This window comes from Heptranchias perlo, chromosome 2, assembly GCF_035084215.1.
Source record: "Heptranchias perlo isolate sHepPer1 chromosome 2, sHepPer1.hap1, whole genome shotgun sequence".
Taxonomy (NCBI): domain Eukaryota; kingdom Metazoa; phylum Chordata; class Chondrichthyes; order Hexanchiformes; family Hexanchidae; genus Heptranchias; species Heptranchias perlo.
Genome location: NC_090326.1, coordinates 48,431,900 through 48,448,313, shown reverse-complemented (window position 1 = coordinate 48,448,313; position 16,414 = coordinate 48,431,900). Strand labels below are relative to the sequence as shown.

The following is a 16,414-nucleotide window of genomic DNA, read 5'->3' as shown; positions in this document are numbered from 1 at the left end:
TGTTGCTTTTGTATTTTAATCCCCTTGAGATAAAGGCCAGCATTGTGTTAGCCTTTTAGATTGCTTTTAGTAATTTGTGTACGTGGACACTTAAATCCCTTTCCTTCTCCACAGCTCCAAATCTCTCACCATTAAGAAAATATTTTGATTTGTTTTTCTTGGATTCAAAGTGGATGAATAGATGATGCATTCCCACATTGAACTGCATCTGCCATAGTTTTGCACACATAATTAGTCTATCTGTCCCTTTGTAACTTCCTACTCCCATCCACACAGCTTATTGTGCCTCCTAACTTAGTGTCATCTGCAAACTTGGAAAAACAACTCTCTATTCCTTCACCCAAGTCATTGATATTTATGATGAAAAGCTGAGGCCCCAGCATAGATCGCTGGTGAACACCACTTGTCACATCCTGCCAATCAGAGAATGTTCCCTTTATCCTTACTCTCTGTCTCCTACCTCCCAACCAGTTACCAACCTATGTCACAAAATTACCTCCAATTCTGTACGCTTTCATTTTTGATCTTTTATATGGAACCTTATCAAATACCTTCTGGAAATCCATATAGACAACATCTATCGACACTCCCCGGTCCACTATGCCATTGACTGTCTCAAAAAATTCAACCAGATTAATCAGACATGACCTACCATTCACAAATCCATGCTGACTCTTGGATCATCCCATACTTGTCCAAGTTCTCAGTCACTCTGTCTCTGATGATAGATTCCAGTAACCTCCCCACAAATAATGTTAAACAGACAAGCGTGTAGTTAGCTAATTTCCATCTCCCTCCTTCCCTTTAAATAATGGGGTGACATTTGCAGTTTCCCAATCAGAGGGAACAATTCCTGAATTCAGAGAGCATTGGAAAATTATGACTAATGCATCTGCAATTTCTTCCTCTATTTCTTTTAATACCCGGTTGAGAAGCTGGGAGGCTAGCAGGATGAGGATTAGATAAGTCTAGTGTCAAAGTACTGTATGGGCTACAGTCTCAGTGAGGAAGTGTTAGAAGCAGAACTGGACATTGTAGTGAAAATGAAAGAGAATGGTGATGACAAGTGGATGTCGTGGAGGAAACTGAGCTTGGGGTCGAGCTAAGCTTCTATACTACTTGACTCAGTCTGAGGTGACAACCAGGGAGGTCAATGGAATGAAGGCCAGAGACAGGAGCTAGAGAGTTTTAGTTTTGTAGCAATAAGCTGGAGGACATTTTGGCGTATCCAGCTCTTGATGTAGGACAAGCAATTGTAGAGTGCAGCAACAGCGTTTGGATTGATGGAGGAGACAGAGAGGTTGGGGTCCGTGTTGCACAGAAGTAGGGCTGGGTGTCATCAGCATACATATTCAGCTGACATTGTGGCCCCAATATTGACAGGAAGGGTGCAGGGGAAGCTATCATTGGCCAAAGAACCCGCCAGGTCCTCATTTAGAATATTGTTGGGTGCCTCCCGCCCGGCAGCGGGGACCCGTGAGGCACTCGAAAGTCAGCATCAGCTCTGGGCCACGATCAGGAGTGGGGGGGGGGGGGGGTGGGAGAGGAGGCTGGCGATCGGGAGTTGGGTGGGGGAGGAGGCTGGCGATTGGGGGTGGGGGAGGAGGCTGGCGATCGGGAGTTGGGGTGGGGGGGAGGAGGCTGGCGATCTGGAGTTGGGGTGGGGAGGGAGGAGGCTGGCGATCGGGAGTTGGGGTGGGGGGGGGAGGAGGCTGGTGATCGGGAGTTGGGGTGGGGGGGAGGAGGCTGGCGATCGGGAGTTGGGTGGGGGAGGAGGCTGGCGATCGGGAGTTGGGGGGGGGGGGAGGCTGGCGATCGGGAGTTGTGGGGGGGGTGGGGGAGGCTGGCGATCGGGAGTTGGCGGGGGGGGAGGCTGGCGATCGGGAGTTGAGGGGGGAGGCTGGCGATCGGGAGTTGGGGTGGGGAGGGAGGAGGCTGGCGATCGGGAGTTGGGGTGGGGGGGAGGAGGTTGGCGATCGGGAGTTGGGGTGGGGGGGAGGAGGTTGGCGATCGGGAGTTGGGGTGGGGGGGAGGAGGCTGGCGATCGGGAGTTGGGGGGGGGGGGGGAAGCTGGTGATCGGGAGTTGGGGGGGGGTGGGGGAGGCTGGCGATCAGGAGTTGGCGGGGGGGGAGGCTGGCGATCGGGAGTTGAGGGGGGAGGCTGGCGATCGGGAGTTGGGGTGGGGAGGGAGGAGGCTGGCGATCGGGAGTTGGGGTGGGGGGGAGGAGGCTGGCGATCGGGAGTTGGGGGGGGGGGGGGGAAGCTGGTGATCGGGAGTTGGGGGGGGTGGGGGAGGCTGGCGATCAGGAGTTGGGGGGGGGGGGGAGGCTGGCGATCGGGAGTTGTGGGGGGGGGGAGGCTTGCGATCGGGAGTTGGGGGGGGGGGGAGGGGAGGCTTGCGATCGGGAGTTGGGGGGGGGGGGAGGGGAGGCTGGCGATCGGGAGTTGGGGGGGGGGGGGAGGGGAGGCTGGCGATCGGGAGTTGGGGGTGGGGGGAGGCTGGCGATCGGGAGTTGGGGGGGGGGGGGAGGCTGGCGATCGGGAGTTGGGGGGGGGGGGAGGCTGGCGATCGGGAGTTGGGGGGGGGGGAGGCTGGCGATCGGGAGTTGGGGGGGGGGGAGGCTGGCGATCGGGAGTTGGGGGGGGAGAGGCTGGCGATCGGGAGTTGGGGGGGGGGAAGGAGGCTGGCGATCGGGAGTTGGGGGGGGGAAGGAGGCTGGCGATCGGGAGTTGGGGGGGGGGGGGGGAAGGAGGCTGGCGATCGGGAGTTGGGGGGGGGGGGGGAAGGAGGCTGGCGATCGGGAGTTGGGGGGGGGGGGGAAGGAGGCTGGCGATCGGGAGTTGGGGGGGGGGAAGGAGGCTGGCGATCGGGAGTTGGGGGGGGTGTGGAGGCTGGCGATCGGGAGTTTTGGGGGGGGAAGGAGGCTGGCGATCGGGAGTTGGGGGGGGAAGGAGGCTGGCGATCGGGAGTTGGGGGGGGTGTGGAGGCTGGCGATCGGGAGTTGCGGGGGGGGGGAGGCTGGCGATCGGGAGTTGCGGGGGGGGGGGGGGAGGCTGGCGATCGGGAGTTGGGGGGGGGGGAAGGAGGCTGGCGATCGGGAGTTGCGGGGGGGGAAGGAGGCTGGCGATCGGGAGTTGGGGGGGTGTGGAGGCTGGCGATCGGGAGTTGCGGGGGGGGGGGGGGAGGCTGGCGATCGGGAGTTGGGGGGGGGCGGGGGAGGCTGGCGATCGGGAGTTGGGGGGGGGGTGCGGGGGAGGCTGGCGATCGGGAGTTGGGGGGGGGGGGTGCGGGGGAGGCTGGCGATCGGGAGGGTTAGTTAAATTGCAGTTACAGCGCCAATGATGACATCAGGACATGACTTTGAAATGTTAATTAGGCCCCTACCTGCCTTTGGCAGGAGCCTCGTCAATAGCCTGATTTCGGTGTGTTAAAATTTAAAGGGCCGGGAATGGGGATGAGTTGCTCGATCCTGATCGTATAGCCCCTCCCCTGCCCATGTTGGGATATTAAAATTGAGGTCTATGATACTGCTAAAGGGTATTGTATAAATGATGCAGGGGGTTGAGGATGGACTGTTGTGGTACATGGAAATGCCTGCATGGGCAGGGGAGCAGGAAGAGAAGCCATTGGAGGTGATGTAATGTCTGTGTTCAGACAGGTTTGAGTGGAACCAGGAGAGAGCAGCGTCTCAGAGGTGGATTGTGGAGGAGAGACTTCAAGGAAGGATGGAACGGTTAAATGTCAAAGGTGGTACAGGAGTATTAGGAGAGACATGGACTCCTGGCCATGGTTGCACAGTCCAGGCTTAGTGTTGTGGATGGGACAGAAGCCAGATTTGAGAATCTCAAACAAAATATCATAGAAATGTTGCAAAGGAATGACAAATTTCAGGACTTAGAAAGAAAGGGAAGGTTAGAAATAGAGCGATAGTTGAAGAGCATGGAGGAGTTGAGGGGTATGTGATAAAACGGTCTTGAAAAAGGTGAGGACAGCACCAGAGGATGGAGGTAGGTTCATATCTGTAAGCATGGGCTGCGGAAATGAAGCTGGGTGTTCAGGAGCCGTGATGAGAAGGGATTGAGAGCACTGGTAGACTGCATGGATAAGATGAGTGCATTGAATGGAGAGACAGAGAACAGACAGAGAATTGGATGATGGAAGTTTGATAGGTGACAGTCAGTCAGTCAGAAAACAGCAGCAACTGTGCAGAGGACCACAATTCCATGATTTTGGATCTGAAAATGTCCACGGCCCAGCTATTTATGGAGAGGACGCAAATGGTCTAAGAACCTGGCAAGGCCGGCGACGCTGCTGAACTTAATGGCAGGACCTCATTATAATTTTTAGGTTCAGGTTCCCACCCGGCAGCCGTCCAAATTGACAGCCTGGCCAACAGCCAGAAGGGAGGACCAGCAGCAGGAAGTCACAGCTGGGGACCCTTGGGGATGGTTCCTTGCAATCGGGAGGGGGTGGGGGGAAGGTTGATGTTCGCGGCGGGGGGAGAGAGACTGGGAGGGGTGGGACACAGAGAGAGAGAGAAGCCATCGGGACTCGGGGGGGAGGGAGGGGGGGAGGGGGGGGGAGGGAGGGGGAGGGAGGGAGGGGGAGGGAGGGAGAGAGAGAGAGAGAGAGAGAGAGGGAGGCCATCGGGACTTGGGGCGAGAGAGGGAGAGAAGCCATCGGGACTTGGGGGGAGAGAGGGAGAGAAGCCATCGGGACTTGGGGGGAGAGAGGGAGAGAAGCCATCGGGACTTGGGGGGAGAGAGGGAGAGAAGCCATCGGGACTTGGGGAGTGAGAGGGAGAGAAGCCATCGGGACTTGGGGAGTGAGAGGGAGAGAAGCCATCGGGACTTGGGGAGTGAGAGGGAGAGAAGCCATCGGGACTTGCGGGGGAGAGAGGGAGAGAAGCCATCGGGACTTGCGGGGGAGAGAGGGAGAGAAGCCATCGGGACTTGCGGGGGAGAGAGGGAGAGAAGCCATCGGGACTTGCGGGGGAGAGAGGGAGAGAAGCCATCGGGACTTGCGGGGGAGAGAGGGAGAGAAGCCATCAGGACTTGGGGGGAGGGAGAGAAGCCATCGGGACTTGGGGCGGGGGGGGGGGGGGGGAGAGAGAGGGAGAGAAGCCATCGGGACTTGGGGGGGAGAGAGGGAGAGAAGCCATCGTGACTTGGGGGGGGTGGGGGCGGTGGCGGTGGAGAGGGAGGGGCAGTCGGCACTTGGGGAAGAAAATGAATGAGAGAGACAGAGACAGAGACCATTGGGACTGATGGGGGGCGGGGGGGGGGGGGGAGAGAGAGGGAGAGAAGCCATCGGGACTTGGGGGGGAGAGAGGGAGAGAAGCCATCGTGACTTGGGGGGGGTGGGGGCGGTGGCGGTGGCGGTGGAGAGGGAGGGGCAGTCGGCACTTGGGGAAGAAAATGAATGAGAGAGACAGAGACAGAGACCATTGGGACTGATGGTGGGCGGGGGGAGGTGTGGAGAGGGAGAGAGAGAGTCCATCGGAACTGGGGGTGGGGGGGGGGAAGGAGAGAGAGACAATTGGGACTGGGCAGAGAGAGAGAGAGAGAGGCCATCGAGACTGTGGAGAACGGGAGGTGTCATCGGGACTGGGGCAGGGAGGTCAGTGATTGCAGCAAGGCAGAGGCCTAAAGCTTCCTTGAGGAGTTGGGGGGAGTGTTCTTTCTCCTCCTGGCCCAAGAGTGCTGGAAAAGGCATTTACTCTGTGGAGCCAGCAGCTCCCGCCTCCCTTTCACTGCCAGGTGCAGCAGCAGTGAAATTTAAATCTGGTTCCCAAGTCATTGTGGGAGCCCAAATTAAATATATTGATGAAGTGTCCTGCCATTCTGCGGCGGGACACTGACACCACGAAACTCGCCGCCGTAAAAAAAGACAGTGTTGGGGGCGCGTTCCCCATATTTACTTATTTAACGCTCTCCCACCCGTCGTGGGGGATTAATATTGAGACCCATGAGTTCCTTGTATTCTGAGGGGAATGGGGGTGGGGCGGTTGTAGGGGAGAGATGTCTGAGGCTAAAAAAAAATAGAATTTGGCACCTGTTTAATTTGGACCATATGAATTTCAAATTTTATTTCTCGTTTAACTCGGGCGCTGGGGACAAGGTTCTGACCTGCGTTTTGAATATGTGGCTTCACATTAAGAGTTTGTAGCATGAGCTTTTTTTCCCCCTCCCAGTTGACATGAAAACTGCTATTATTTACTAAAGAGTTTAGAGTAAGTGTTTTTGTTTTTTCACCATGGAAGTTATTGGAGGTTTCTGGAATCATGTTTCATGGTATTCAGCACTTTAGGCTTCCCAAATGTAACACAGTATACTGATGCTGTCTCTGTTAGTATGCCAATCGTCAGAAAAACTATACTACTTCCTACACTGTCTCTATTGGAATCTGAGACATTTTAGAAGCAATCCTAAATTTATGACTTGTTACTTCTGTTAATTGGGTTGACTTTAAGTTGTGGCTTTGGATGTCTACAATGTGATAGTTGTAGTTTTTATTTTTTTCCAGGAACTTTGTAAAATGTGTGTATTTTCAGTTTCCTGAATTACTTTTCAGTTTCCTTAGCATCCAGTGACAGACAAATGCTGTATTTATTATTACCAGGGTAACTTGTGACATGACATGAATGTGCTTTATTGGTATGTTATTTACCATTTTTCTTTGGTTCTGTGCTGTAAAGTATGTCATTCTGATTTAGGTATATGATTTGTACCTTCAATGCAACAGTATTAAACAGAATTCTAGGACCGGGTGGTGCAGTAGGAAACTTTCTTTCCACCTCTGGGATCTCTGTTTGAATCCAGCCCAAACTGATGAGAAGAAAGTCCTAGTTACCAACTCTGAGGGCCTTATGTGAAATTAATTTGGGCAGTTTCAATCCAGGCTCGAGAGTGAGTCCACAACACAAAATTAATTATTTAACATTTAATTGGCAATCTCATTGAGACTAAGAATGGCTCGCATGGGGATCAGAAGAGTCAGTGAGTGCAGTAATTAGTATTCCTCAGAGGTTGGGTTGAAGCATCTTTTGGGGGCATAGCAGAGGGACCTTTACTTTGCCCTGGCTATATTGTACTTTACTAGGCACGCTTCATGCTAATACTATGCGTGTGAAATGGAAACGTGAACTGTTCTTCGGCGCTAACATCCTTTGCCCTGAGCGCAGAATAGTCTAAAGATGCACAATATACAATTGTAAATCAGTAATAGATCTCCCCAGTCTTTATTCATATAGTCCAGCAACACCTAGTGACACTTTTTGCTTTAAATACTGTAGTTACCTTGAATTACTGCAAATGTTCATTAGTTTTTGTCTTTATTTTGTTGGTTTGTCCAGTACTTTTTGTCTTGTCCCCTTCTGCTCACCCCCATCATATACACTCCTGACATTTTTTGAGTAATATCTTTTGTACTTGTTAGCTCTACCATATTTTCTCTTTTTTCAGAATGGTATAGTCTGGCTTTATATCCAGTACCAAAGTCTGGGACAAGGAGTTTAATGACTTAATTTAACAATCTAGTGCTAATCTAGAAAACTAGAATGTCTGGTATTGTTGGGAAAACTTTCTGTTGCTGGAAATTCCAGCTTTCCACATTTGTGGCAAGGCGTATGAGTAAACAGTGGCTTTGAAATCCAGATTCCTACCTTTTTTTGCCAGTACTGAGCTTGTATCGATGAATTATAAAACTGATATCTGAATGTATAGTTGGGGTGTATTTGAGTGTTTTGTAAAAAAAAAATGGATTATATTGGGATTTCTTGATTACTGTAGTTCTAGCTGTGTATCTCTAAATATCTACATCAAAACAATCATTCAGTAAAAGTCCATTATATTGTTCAGGACTTACTGATACTTATTGTAGCTGCTCAGAAGTATTGAACAAATTGAATGTCTTCGAACCATGGATTTAGTGCGAATCATTGAAGTGATTTTTAACTTTAATTCAGAATTTCACATACAGACCATCTATATGTCTATAATATATTAAAAATCTTGCATCTGTGTGCATCTTCTGTCAACATTTGTTCCGTTATAAATTCTTATGTCCATTTTTATAATGGAAACTGCCTGTGTAAAACGTGTCATGTTATAATTACTTTCCCTTTAATGGAGGTGCTGCAGCACCACTGGTGACCTGAAGAGTGCATATCAACAAGTTTGCATATCAACTTCCATTCTGAATGTGGACATAGGAATTTATAACAGAATTTAAAAATTATGGACAGAATGTATGACTTCAGAATGTGGATTGAATTACTTCTGCATGCCATGCCCTCTCACTCTTCTTCACCTGAAGACTGCACTTAGTCTTCACTTCCTGTAAGCAATGCCATGGGAGATTGACTCATATTTTACAAATTAGACTGATGTGACTATTACTTTACAAATTAGACTGAAGTCCTTCTTAGGGCAAAATATCTATATGGGGCAACTGAGGAAAGCTGACCCCTCTCATTAAATTGGGACGGTTACAATTCTCAGTGTAATCCAAAAAAAGTCTTGGCTTTGTAATGCTGAAAACCGTCCTCTTGATAAGAACATAACAAATAGGAGCAGGAGTAGACCATATGGCCCTTTTGAGCCTGCTCCGTCATTCAGTAAGATCATGGCTGAACTTTGACCTCAACTCCACTTTCCCGCCGGATCGCCATATCCTTCGATTCCCCAAGAGTCCAAAAATCTACCTATCTCAGTCTTGAATGTACTCAATGACTCAGCATCCACAGCCCTCTGGGGTAGAGAATTCCAAAGATTCAGAACTGTCTGAGTGAAGAAATTGCTCCTCATCTCAGTCTTAAATGGCCGACCCCTTATCCTGACACTATGCCCCCTAGTTCTAGACTCTCAAGCCAGAGGAAACAACCTCTCGGCATCTACCCTGTCAAGCCCCCTCAGAATCTTATATGTTTCAATGAGATCACCTCTCGTTCTTTTAAACTCCTGAGAATATAGGCATATTCTACTCAATCTCTCCTCATAGGACAACCTCTCATCCTAGGAATCAATCTAATGAACCTTTGTTGCACTGCCTCTAAGGCAAGTATATCCTTCCTTAGATAAGGAGACCAAAACTATATACAGTACTTCAGGTGTGGTCTCACCAAAGCCCTGTACAATTGCAGCAAGACTTCCTTACTCTTGTACTCTGAACCCCTTGCAATAAAGGCTGACACACCATTTGCCTTCCTAATTGCTTGCTGTACCTGCATGCTAACTGTCTGTATTTCTTGTACGAGGATACCCAAATCTCAACACCCACATTTGATAGTTCTCACCATTTAAAAAATATTCTGTTTTTCTATTCTTCCTACTGAAGTGAATAACCTCACATTTCTCCACATTACACTCCATCTGCCTCCTTCTTGCCCACTCACTTAACCTGTTTATATCCCTTTGCAAACTCGTTGTGTCCTCCTCACAGCTTACTTTCCCACCTAGCTTTGTATCGTCAGCAAACTTGGATACATTACACTCGGTCCCTTTATCTAAGTCATTAATATAGATTGTAAATAGCTGAGGCCCAAGCACTGATCCTTGCGGCACCCCACCAGTTACAGCCTGCCAACCTGAAAATGACCTGTTTATCCCTACTCTCTGTTTACTGACCGTTAACCAATCCTCAATCCATGCTAATATATTACCCCCAGCCCCATGAGCCCTTATCTTGCGTAACAACCTTTTTATGTGGCACCTTAACGAATGCCTTTTGGAAATCCAAATTTACTACATTCACTGGTTTCCTTTTATACACGCCGCTAATTACGTCCTCAAAAAAACTCTAATAAATTTGTCAAACACGATTTCCCTTTCATAAAACCATGGTGACTGCCTAATCATTTTATGGTTTTCTAAGTGTCCTGTTACCACTTCCTTTAATAATAGATTCCAGCATTTTCCCGCGATTGATGTCATGCTAACTGGCCTGTAGTTCCCTGTATTTTCTCTCCCTCCTTTCTTGAATAGCAGTGTTACATTTGCTACCTTCCAATCCACTGGGACCGTTCTAGAATCTAGAGAATTTTGGAAGATCACAACCAATGGATCCACTATCTCTGCAGCCACCTCTTTTAGCACCCCAGGATGTAGGCCATCAGGTCCAGAGGATTTGTCAGCTTTTAGTCCCATTAGGTTCACTAGTACTTTTTCTCTACTGATATTAATTACTTTAAGTTCCTCACTCTCATTAGCCCCTTGGTTCCCCACTAATCCTGGTATAAGCATACAAAGTCAACAGAATTTCAAAATATGAAAATAACCACCAAGTGAGTGGAGCTTTGTGCATGTGCCAGTGTGTAAGTTGCAGCCTACAGTATAACTTGCTGCTTGTGCTTCCTACTTTTACAGCCACTAGTTGTAGACCAGTGGTATAGTATAACAACAAGCTTAGAGCAGATTACAAGATCACAGGTTTACTTTGAGAATTTGATAAACTGAAATAATTTAAACTTTACATCCACGCTCACATTTAACTCCCATGTCTTCCTCTTGATAGATCGAGCTGGCAGTATAAGCACCTTAGATTCTTTGGATTTCGCTCGGTATTCTGATGATGGAAACCGGGAAACGGATGAACGGGTGGCTGGTAAGCACAATCTCTCAAGACTTGGCATAAACTTGTACAACATATCTGATACTGTACTTCAGATTCTTGCTAAATGTGGCAAACTTGTGTGATTACACCTTGTTTAGGCTGGACAAATCTCTTAGTTTTGCACATTTTGTCTTGGTGTTTGGTAAAGGAATTTCTATTTTATTGCAAGTTAAACAAATTTTGTAGAACTCATAAGGCCCCCTTGATTAATGTAATCTGTGATTTTGTGCTCATTGGCTTCTAATTATCTAATTAGGATCTGTCTTAAGGGCCATCTTTCCATAGCTTTTGATTGTAGCAACCAATTTACACTTAGTCCCATCACAACAATGTGCTCTTAGCTCCTTATAAAACTCAAACTGTAATTTTGTAGCTTTATATTGACTGGTGTATATATAGTGGCTAATTTCAGTAAAATACTTGCTACCTGTCCAGCCTCTTACTGGGATCCTCCTCAACATGCAGTTGTACTAATTTTAAAATAGTCTCTGCACCATTATTTAGTTACCTGCTGCCCCAAAAAGCCTGTGAAAACTATTTTTGAGATTTAAATAGGTATCACTTTTAAAGGAGAGTTTGGGGAAATAATATAATTTCAGTATTAAAGATATTTTCTCTTTGCTCCTCCTACCCAACCCTTGTACCTAATGGCCCAGAAATTGCTTTTAAAATAACGGTGAGCCTAACTGTGCTCACCATCATTAGTGGCGAAATCGAAGAGCAAGTTCTAGTGGAAATCTAGAACTTGCACTTTCTGGTTCGCCGGCAATGTGACAGCTTTGCCTTAAAGGGATGTCGCCGGCCGCAACCAATGGAATCAACTGATCAGTGCCAACTTGTTCTGCTGCCCAGCTGGAAATGAACTAATCTTGCCATAAAACAGGTACGCTCAGTTTTTTAAGTCTAAACTAAGTTTTAACAGCGTGGTAAGCCTTAATGACTGCCAAACAACCTCTCTGGCACTAAAAAAAACTTTTAAAAATGTGGAGCCTCATTACTCCTGATTTTAATAGTTTTTGGACATTTAACAAAAAGAATTTTAATTTTTTAAAAAATTACATTTTTAACTTTTTCCTTCTGTCTCTTTTATCTCAGTTTTTTAATCTTATCCTCTTTATTTCACTTTCTCTGTCATTTTGTAATACCTTAGTGGGCACATCTGGGTTTTTAGCCTGCGCTGTTTGTCTATGAGCTGCACTTTCTGGTTCTGACATCGTGGCTTGCTTCAAGCTGATTGGTTGAGCAGTCTTAGAGATCCATTCACCACTCACACAACCCAGGAAAGAATGCTGATGTTACTTGAACTCGTAACCACTGCTGGTTCGCCGCTTGGAGCAATTTACAGGCCAATAATTTAAAAATTGCAACAATCTAGGTGGTAGATGTACCTAATTTCAATGTTTTTTTAAAACTTTGTAGAAACCTTTTACTTTGTATATTCCATTTCACAACAAAGGTATTTTACTGCTGCTAATTATAGGCACTTAAGGAATGGCTCCACAAATAAATCAGTGGATAAATATCCAAGACCAGTTTAGGTACTGATTTGAAGGCACCTGTGCCAGGAAGAAACAGTACAGGTTAGGTACTGCTTTTTTTAAAATTCATTCATGGGATGTGGGCGTCGCTGGCAAGACCAGCATTTATTGCTCATCCCTGACTATACTTTGTGTTGAAAGTACCTGCTATCCCCTTTCAAAGCTGTAAAAGTGTGGCTATTCGCAAAGTTCATTATGAAAGTTTCTCTTTCCAAACTTTAACTGCAGTGCTAACATTAAAAACAATAGTAGGTACAGAGTTTAAAACCAAAGGTGAGCCACATGAGGTGATAGCTTGACCGGGAAAGTTTTGAATTGTTCATTCCCTAAAAGGTAAAGGTAGCTCTGAGGGAGGGAAACAGGTTGACAGGACCTTTTTGGTATTCAACCATGTTTCTTTTAGTAGCCATGATGTGGAGATGCCAGTGATGGACTGGGGTGGACAAATGTAAGGAGTCGCACAACACCAGGTTATAGTCCAACAGCTTTATTTGAAATCACAAGCTTTCGGAGCTTTGCTCCTTCGTCAGGTGAAGGTTTCCACTTCACCTGACGAAGGAGCAAAGCTCCGAAAGCTTGTGATTTCAAATAAAGCTGTTGGACTATAACCTGGTGTTGTGCGACTCCTTACATTTGTTTCTTTTAGTTGAACCAAGAATAGCTTTCGGCTATGTGGGTAGAAAAAGATAGGAAAGTTTCAAAGATAACGATTTAGTACCGTTTCTCATGTGCTCTTGCAATAGCATACACCTCACTGAAACATTTGTTTGGCTGCTGTGTGTTGCAGGACATTTTAGCAAGTCTACTCTAAATGTAATGTAAATTTTATATATACAGTGGCTGCCAATTAATAAATACTTTACCACAGTTTATTTTCTTTGCAACTATAACACTTGTGGTAGGAAGGAATATTTGGGAAAGCTTATGTTGAAATTGTATCCAGCACTGAAAAGATGTACTACATTTTGCACTTGACTAAAATGCAGTATGTTCAACTAACAAATTATGGCATTGGCATTCAGTTTAAATGAAGTCCATTTGCATTTTTGCATGTACAGAAATAATTGCAAAAGCTGTTGACATGTTGAGTAAGAAATAAAATTGCTGCGCTGCTTGATGTCTCGAATTTATTGAACTGTTCAGTTTTTGTGATTTAACAGAATTACTAAATTGTGCAATTTACATTTTTAGGTAGCTGTAGCCAGACTCTGAATTAAATGCTGCTCCGTTCCTCTGCGGTGTCAAGTGCTGTAGTGTTTAATGGCAACACTACCGGAGATCAGCAAGCGTGATATTGATTTTTGAAAACTTCCAAACATCATGAGTGACCTAATTTATTTGCAGAGTAACTTAAATGAGGATTTGTCCAGCCAAGCATTTTGTATATTTTATGAAATGATGACTTTTATATTTTGCCTGGAAGAGGAACAGAGGGGTTGTTTTATTTCTCTTAATTTGCCTTTCTATATAACAGTCACAGAAATGGCTTACCAACTGACAGTGGAATTGCTGCTGGTGTTTACATATTCAAAATAAAAAATGCAAATATTTTCTCCATGGTGTTGATGTTATTTTACCCACCACGGAGCACTTGTGCTTCCTCAATCAGCTTCCACTCCAGTGCAAAACGCTGGCTGCCTTTGAAATGACAAATTTCCTGGGCTGCCCCCATAATAATTATTTAAGTCATTCCAATGACTAATAGAAGCCTGGAATGATGAGTTTCCATAGGCAAAAGACACTAAAAAAACTAAGATATTTCCAAACAGGGCAGAGATGCCTTAGTTAGTGATTTTTATTTAAAAAAGACTACCTTATACAAGACATACTCTTTGCTTGCTTTCTTCCCTCCCCCCCTCCCCCACCCCCAGTCTCCTTCCCTGCCTTTTAAATATTTGCATATATGGATGAAATTGTTCAAGAATTAAAACTTAAGTAGCCTTGAGAGCATGGAAAATATAAAGAGACTCCAGATTTATCTTAATTTGCCTATCTGTGTAACAGGCACAGAAATGGATTACAAGCTGATCGTTCATTTGCCAATGATGTTGATTTCCACAGCTGCTGCCCTGCTTGATAAGTTGCTAAATGAAGTGCATCATTGGTGAATCTGTACAGCTGAAAGCTGCAATAGTCCATTTTATGATTTACCTACCAAAGTTAAGGTCAACATGTTGCATAAAATTACAGAAAGCTCAATTGCCTATCCTGAATAATATATTATGCATTTTAGGCTGAAGTAGTTCATAATAGGAATTTCAATAAATTATTTGATTTCGTTATTTAAGTCAGGACTCAACTGTAACCTGTTTTGGCTTACACAATGGGTGAGTGAAACTGAAGACTTTTTAAAAGCTCCAAGTATGTCCTACAAAGTCACTGCAACCAGGCTATAATTGCTAGTTGGATAGAAGTTTTACAACATTTGACTGAAAATATTATTTCTCCAAATTGAAGAGAGAAGTTTGGGATTGATCTTGCTCTCCAGGATAAATTGGAGTAGATGAACTTGACCTTTTATACCATGAGACCTAGGCTAGCATCACGAGTTCCTGACACATGGGTCTTGTGCATCTGACTGTAACTAAGGTAAACCTGCAGGGATTCTCCAAGTCCACCAACCAAAAGACTTTTACTTTAATCCAATTTTGGGACTACTGGCCTTAGTGAATCCTGGCAGCTTTACTTTCGGATTGCAGCCTTAGATGTTTGGAACCCTCTTCCGCAGACGGCAGTTGATGCTAGCTCAATTGTTAATTTTAAATCTGAGATTGATAGATTTTTGTTAACCAAAGGTATAAGGGATATGGGGCTACGGCAGGCATATGGAGTTAAGTCACAGATCAGCAATGATCTGACTGAATGGTGGAACAGACTTGAGGGGCTAAATGGCCTACTTCTGTTCCTATGACTGCCTGAGACTAGAGCATCTGGAACTGGCGGTGCTAGTATGGGTCTTGTGTAGTGTAAAATCAGATCGTATTGCTTTCAGTAGTTCCAGAAGGGCCTCAATCCTGGGATGGTGGCAGGAAAGCAGGTCAACAGAAGGTGGGTTGCGAGACCAAGTAAGGCAGGGCACATTGAAGGGGAGAAGTAGGAAGTGCTGATGACCATACTAGAGTTGGCTTCAGAGCAGTCTTGTGGCTGGACTGTCATCTGAGTGTGGAGGACAGCATAAAATGGGAGAGAAGATAGAAGTATGAATATTGTAGTATGTTGTATGTGATGTACACTTTAATCAACCAAGAAATCATGTACTAATGAAAGTTTTGCTGGCAATATACTTTCCATAAAATGTTTCTTGCCTTGATCCTGTTTAATGCTTACATAACATTATCGAGAAAAAAAACTGCAAATTGTATACTGCTTTAACGAAAGGTCATGGATTTTTAAGTGGTCCGTAATTAAAGCTATGTGTTGTGCTCTGACAGTTTGATCACAAATGTACCATAGCCATGCTTGAAAAACTCATGTATTTAAAGGCATTTTTATGTTTATATTTAATTAACTATCAGCACGAATGAGAACAGCTCTGTGGGAATGCTTTTTTTTTTGATAAATATTCTTCAAAGAGGTGGGAACTACTTGATAGCAAGTCTTTTTAATCTCCTCTACAGATTTTCTTTTGAGCATTGAACAGACCTAGTTCCTATTATAAATATATATTTGCAAACACGACATTCTATAAAATACTTATACAGAAAACCCATTAAAATGAGTACCTATGTACAGGTATATGGTAGAGAAATTAGAAAGTTGCAGAAATGTTACTGCAGACCTGAGACTTGAAGCAGATTTGTTTTTCTAAGATTGGAATTCATTTTAGGCACGTTATACTAAAGCAGGCGAGCTATCATTATAAATTTAAACTAATCCACAGAATAGATGGAAGTTTATAGTTCAGAAATGGTAATTGTGGTACAGTTTGCATTTCTCCACAGGCTGTGATAAATACAATGTAAACTAAAGGGCTGATGATCTTTGTCTGGGATCTCTTTAAAATGCATGCCCGTAACTATTGCATTTGGTATTGTAGTAAACTTACTGTAAAAAAAATTAATGCAGCAGAGAAAGATACATATTACAGGTTAGTAGCTGAAAGCAGGCTGGTGGTTCCATGTTTAAACCAACAAAATGTACGTGAAGATGCTGTCCCACTTCACCTATCTGCTTATACTGCCTCAGTACGTGTCAGTGCTGGGTTTTTGCTGTAACCTGATCTCATTATAATCCCTTGCTGTTTCACAGTATTATGTTCCTTAG

General features: G+C 45.5%; 1 protein-coding gene across 6 annotated transcripts in view; it reads left to right on the top strand.

Annotated features, from left to right (window-relative positions):
* Positions 1-16,414, top strand: part of relch (RAB11 binding and LisH domain, coiled-coil and HEAT repeat containing) — a 125,631-nt gene that overhangs the window by 10,878 nt on the left and 98,339 nt on the right. For all 6 annotated transcript variants that reach the window (XM_068001861.1, XM_068001859.1, XM_068001858.1 and 3 more), the window contains exon 2: positions 10,515-10,604. In XM_068001861.1, the coding sequence (XP_067857962.1) occupies positions 10,515-10,604 (90 nt within the window). The remainder of the gene's footprint in view (positions 1-10,514; positions 10,605-16,414) is intronic.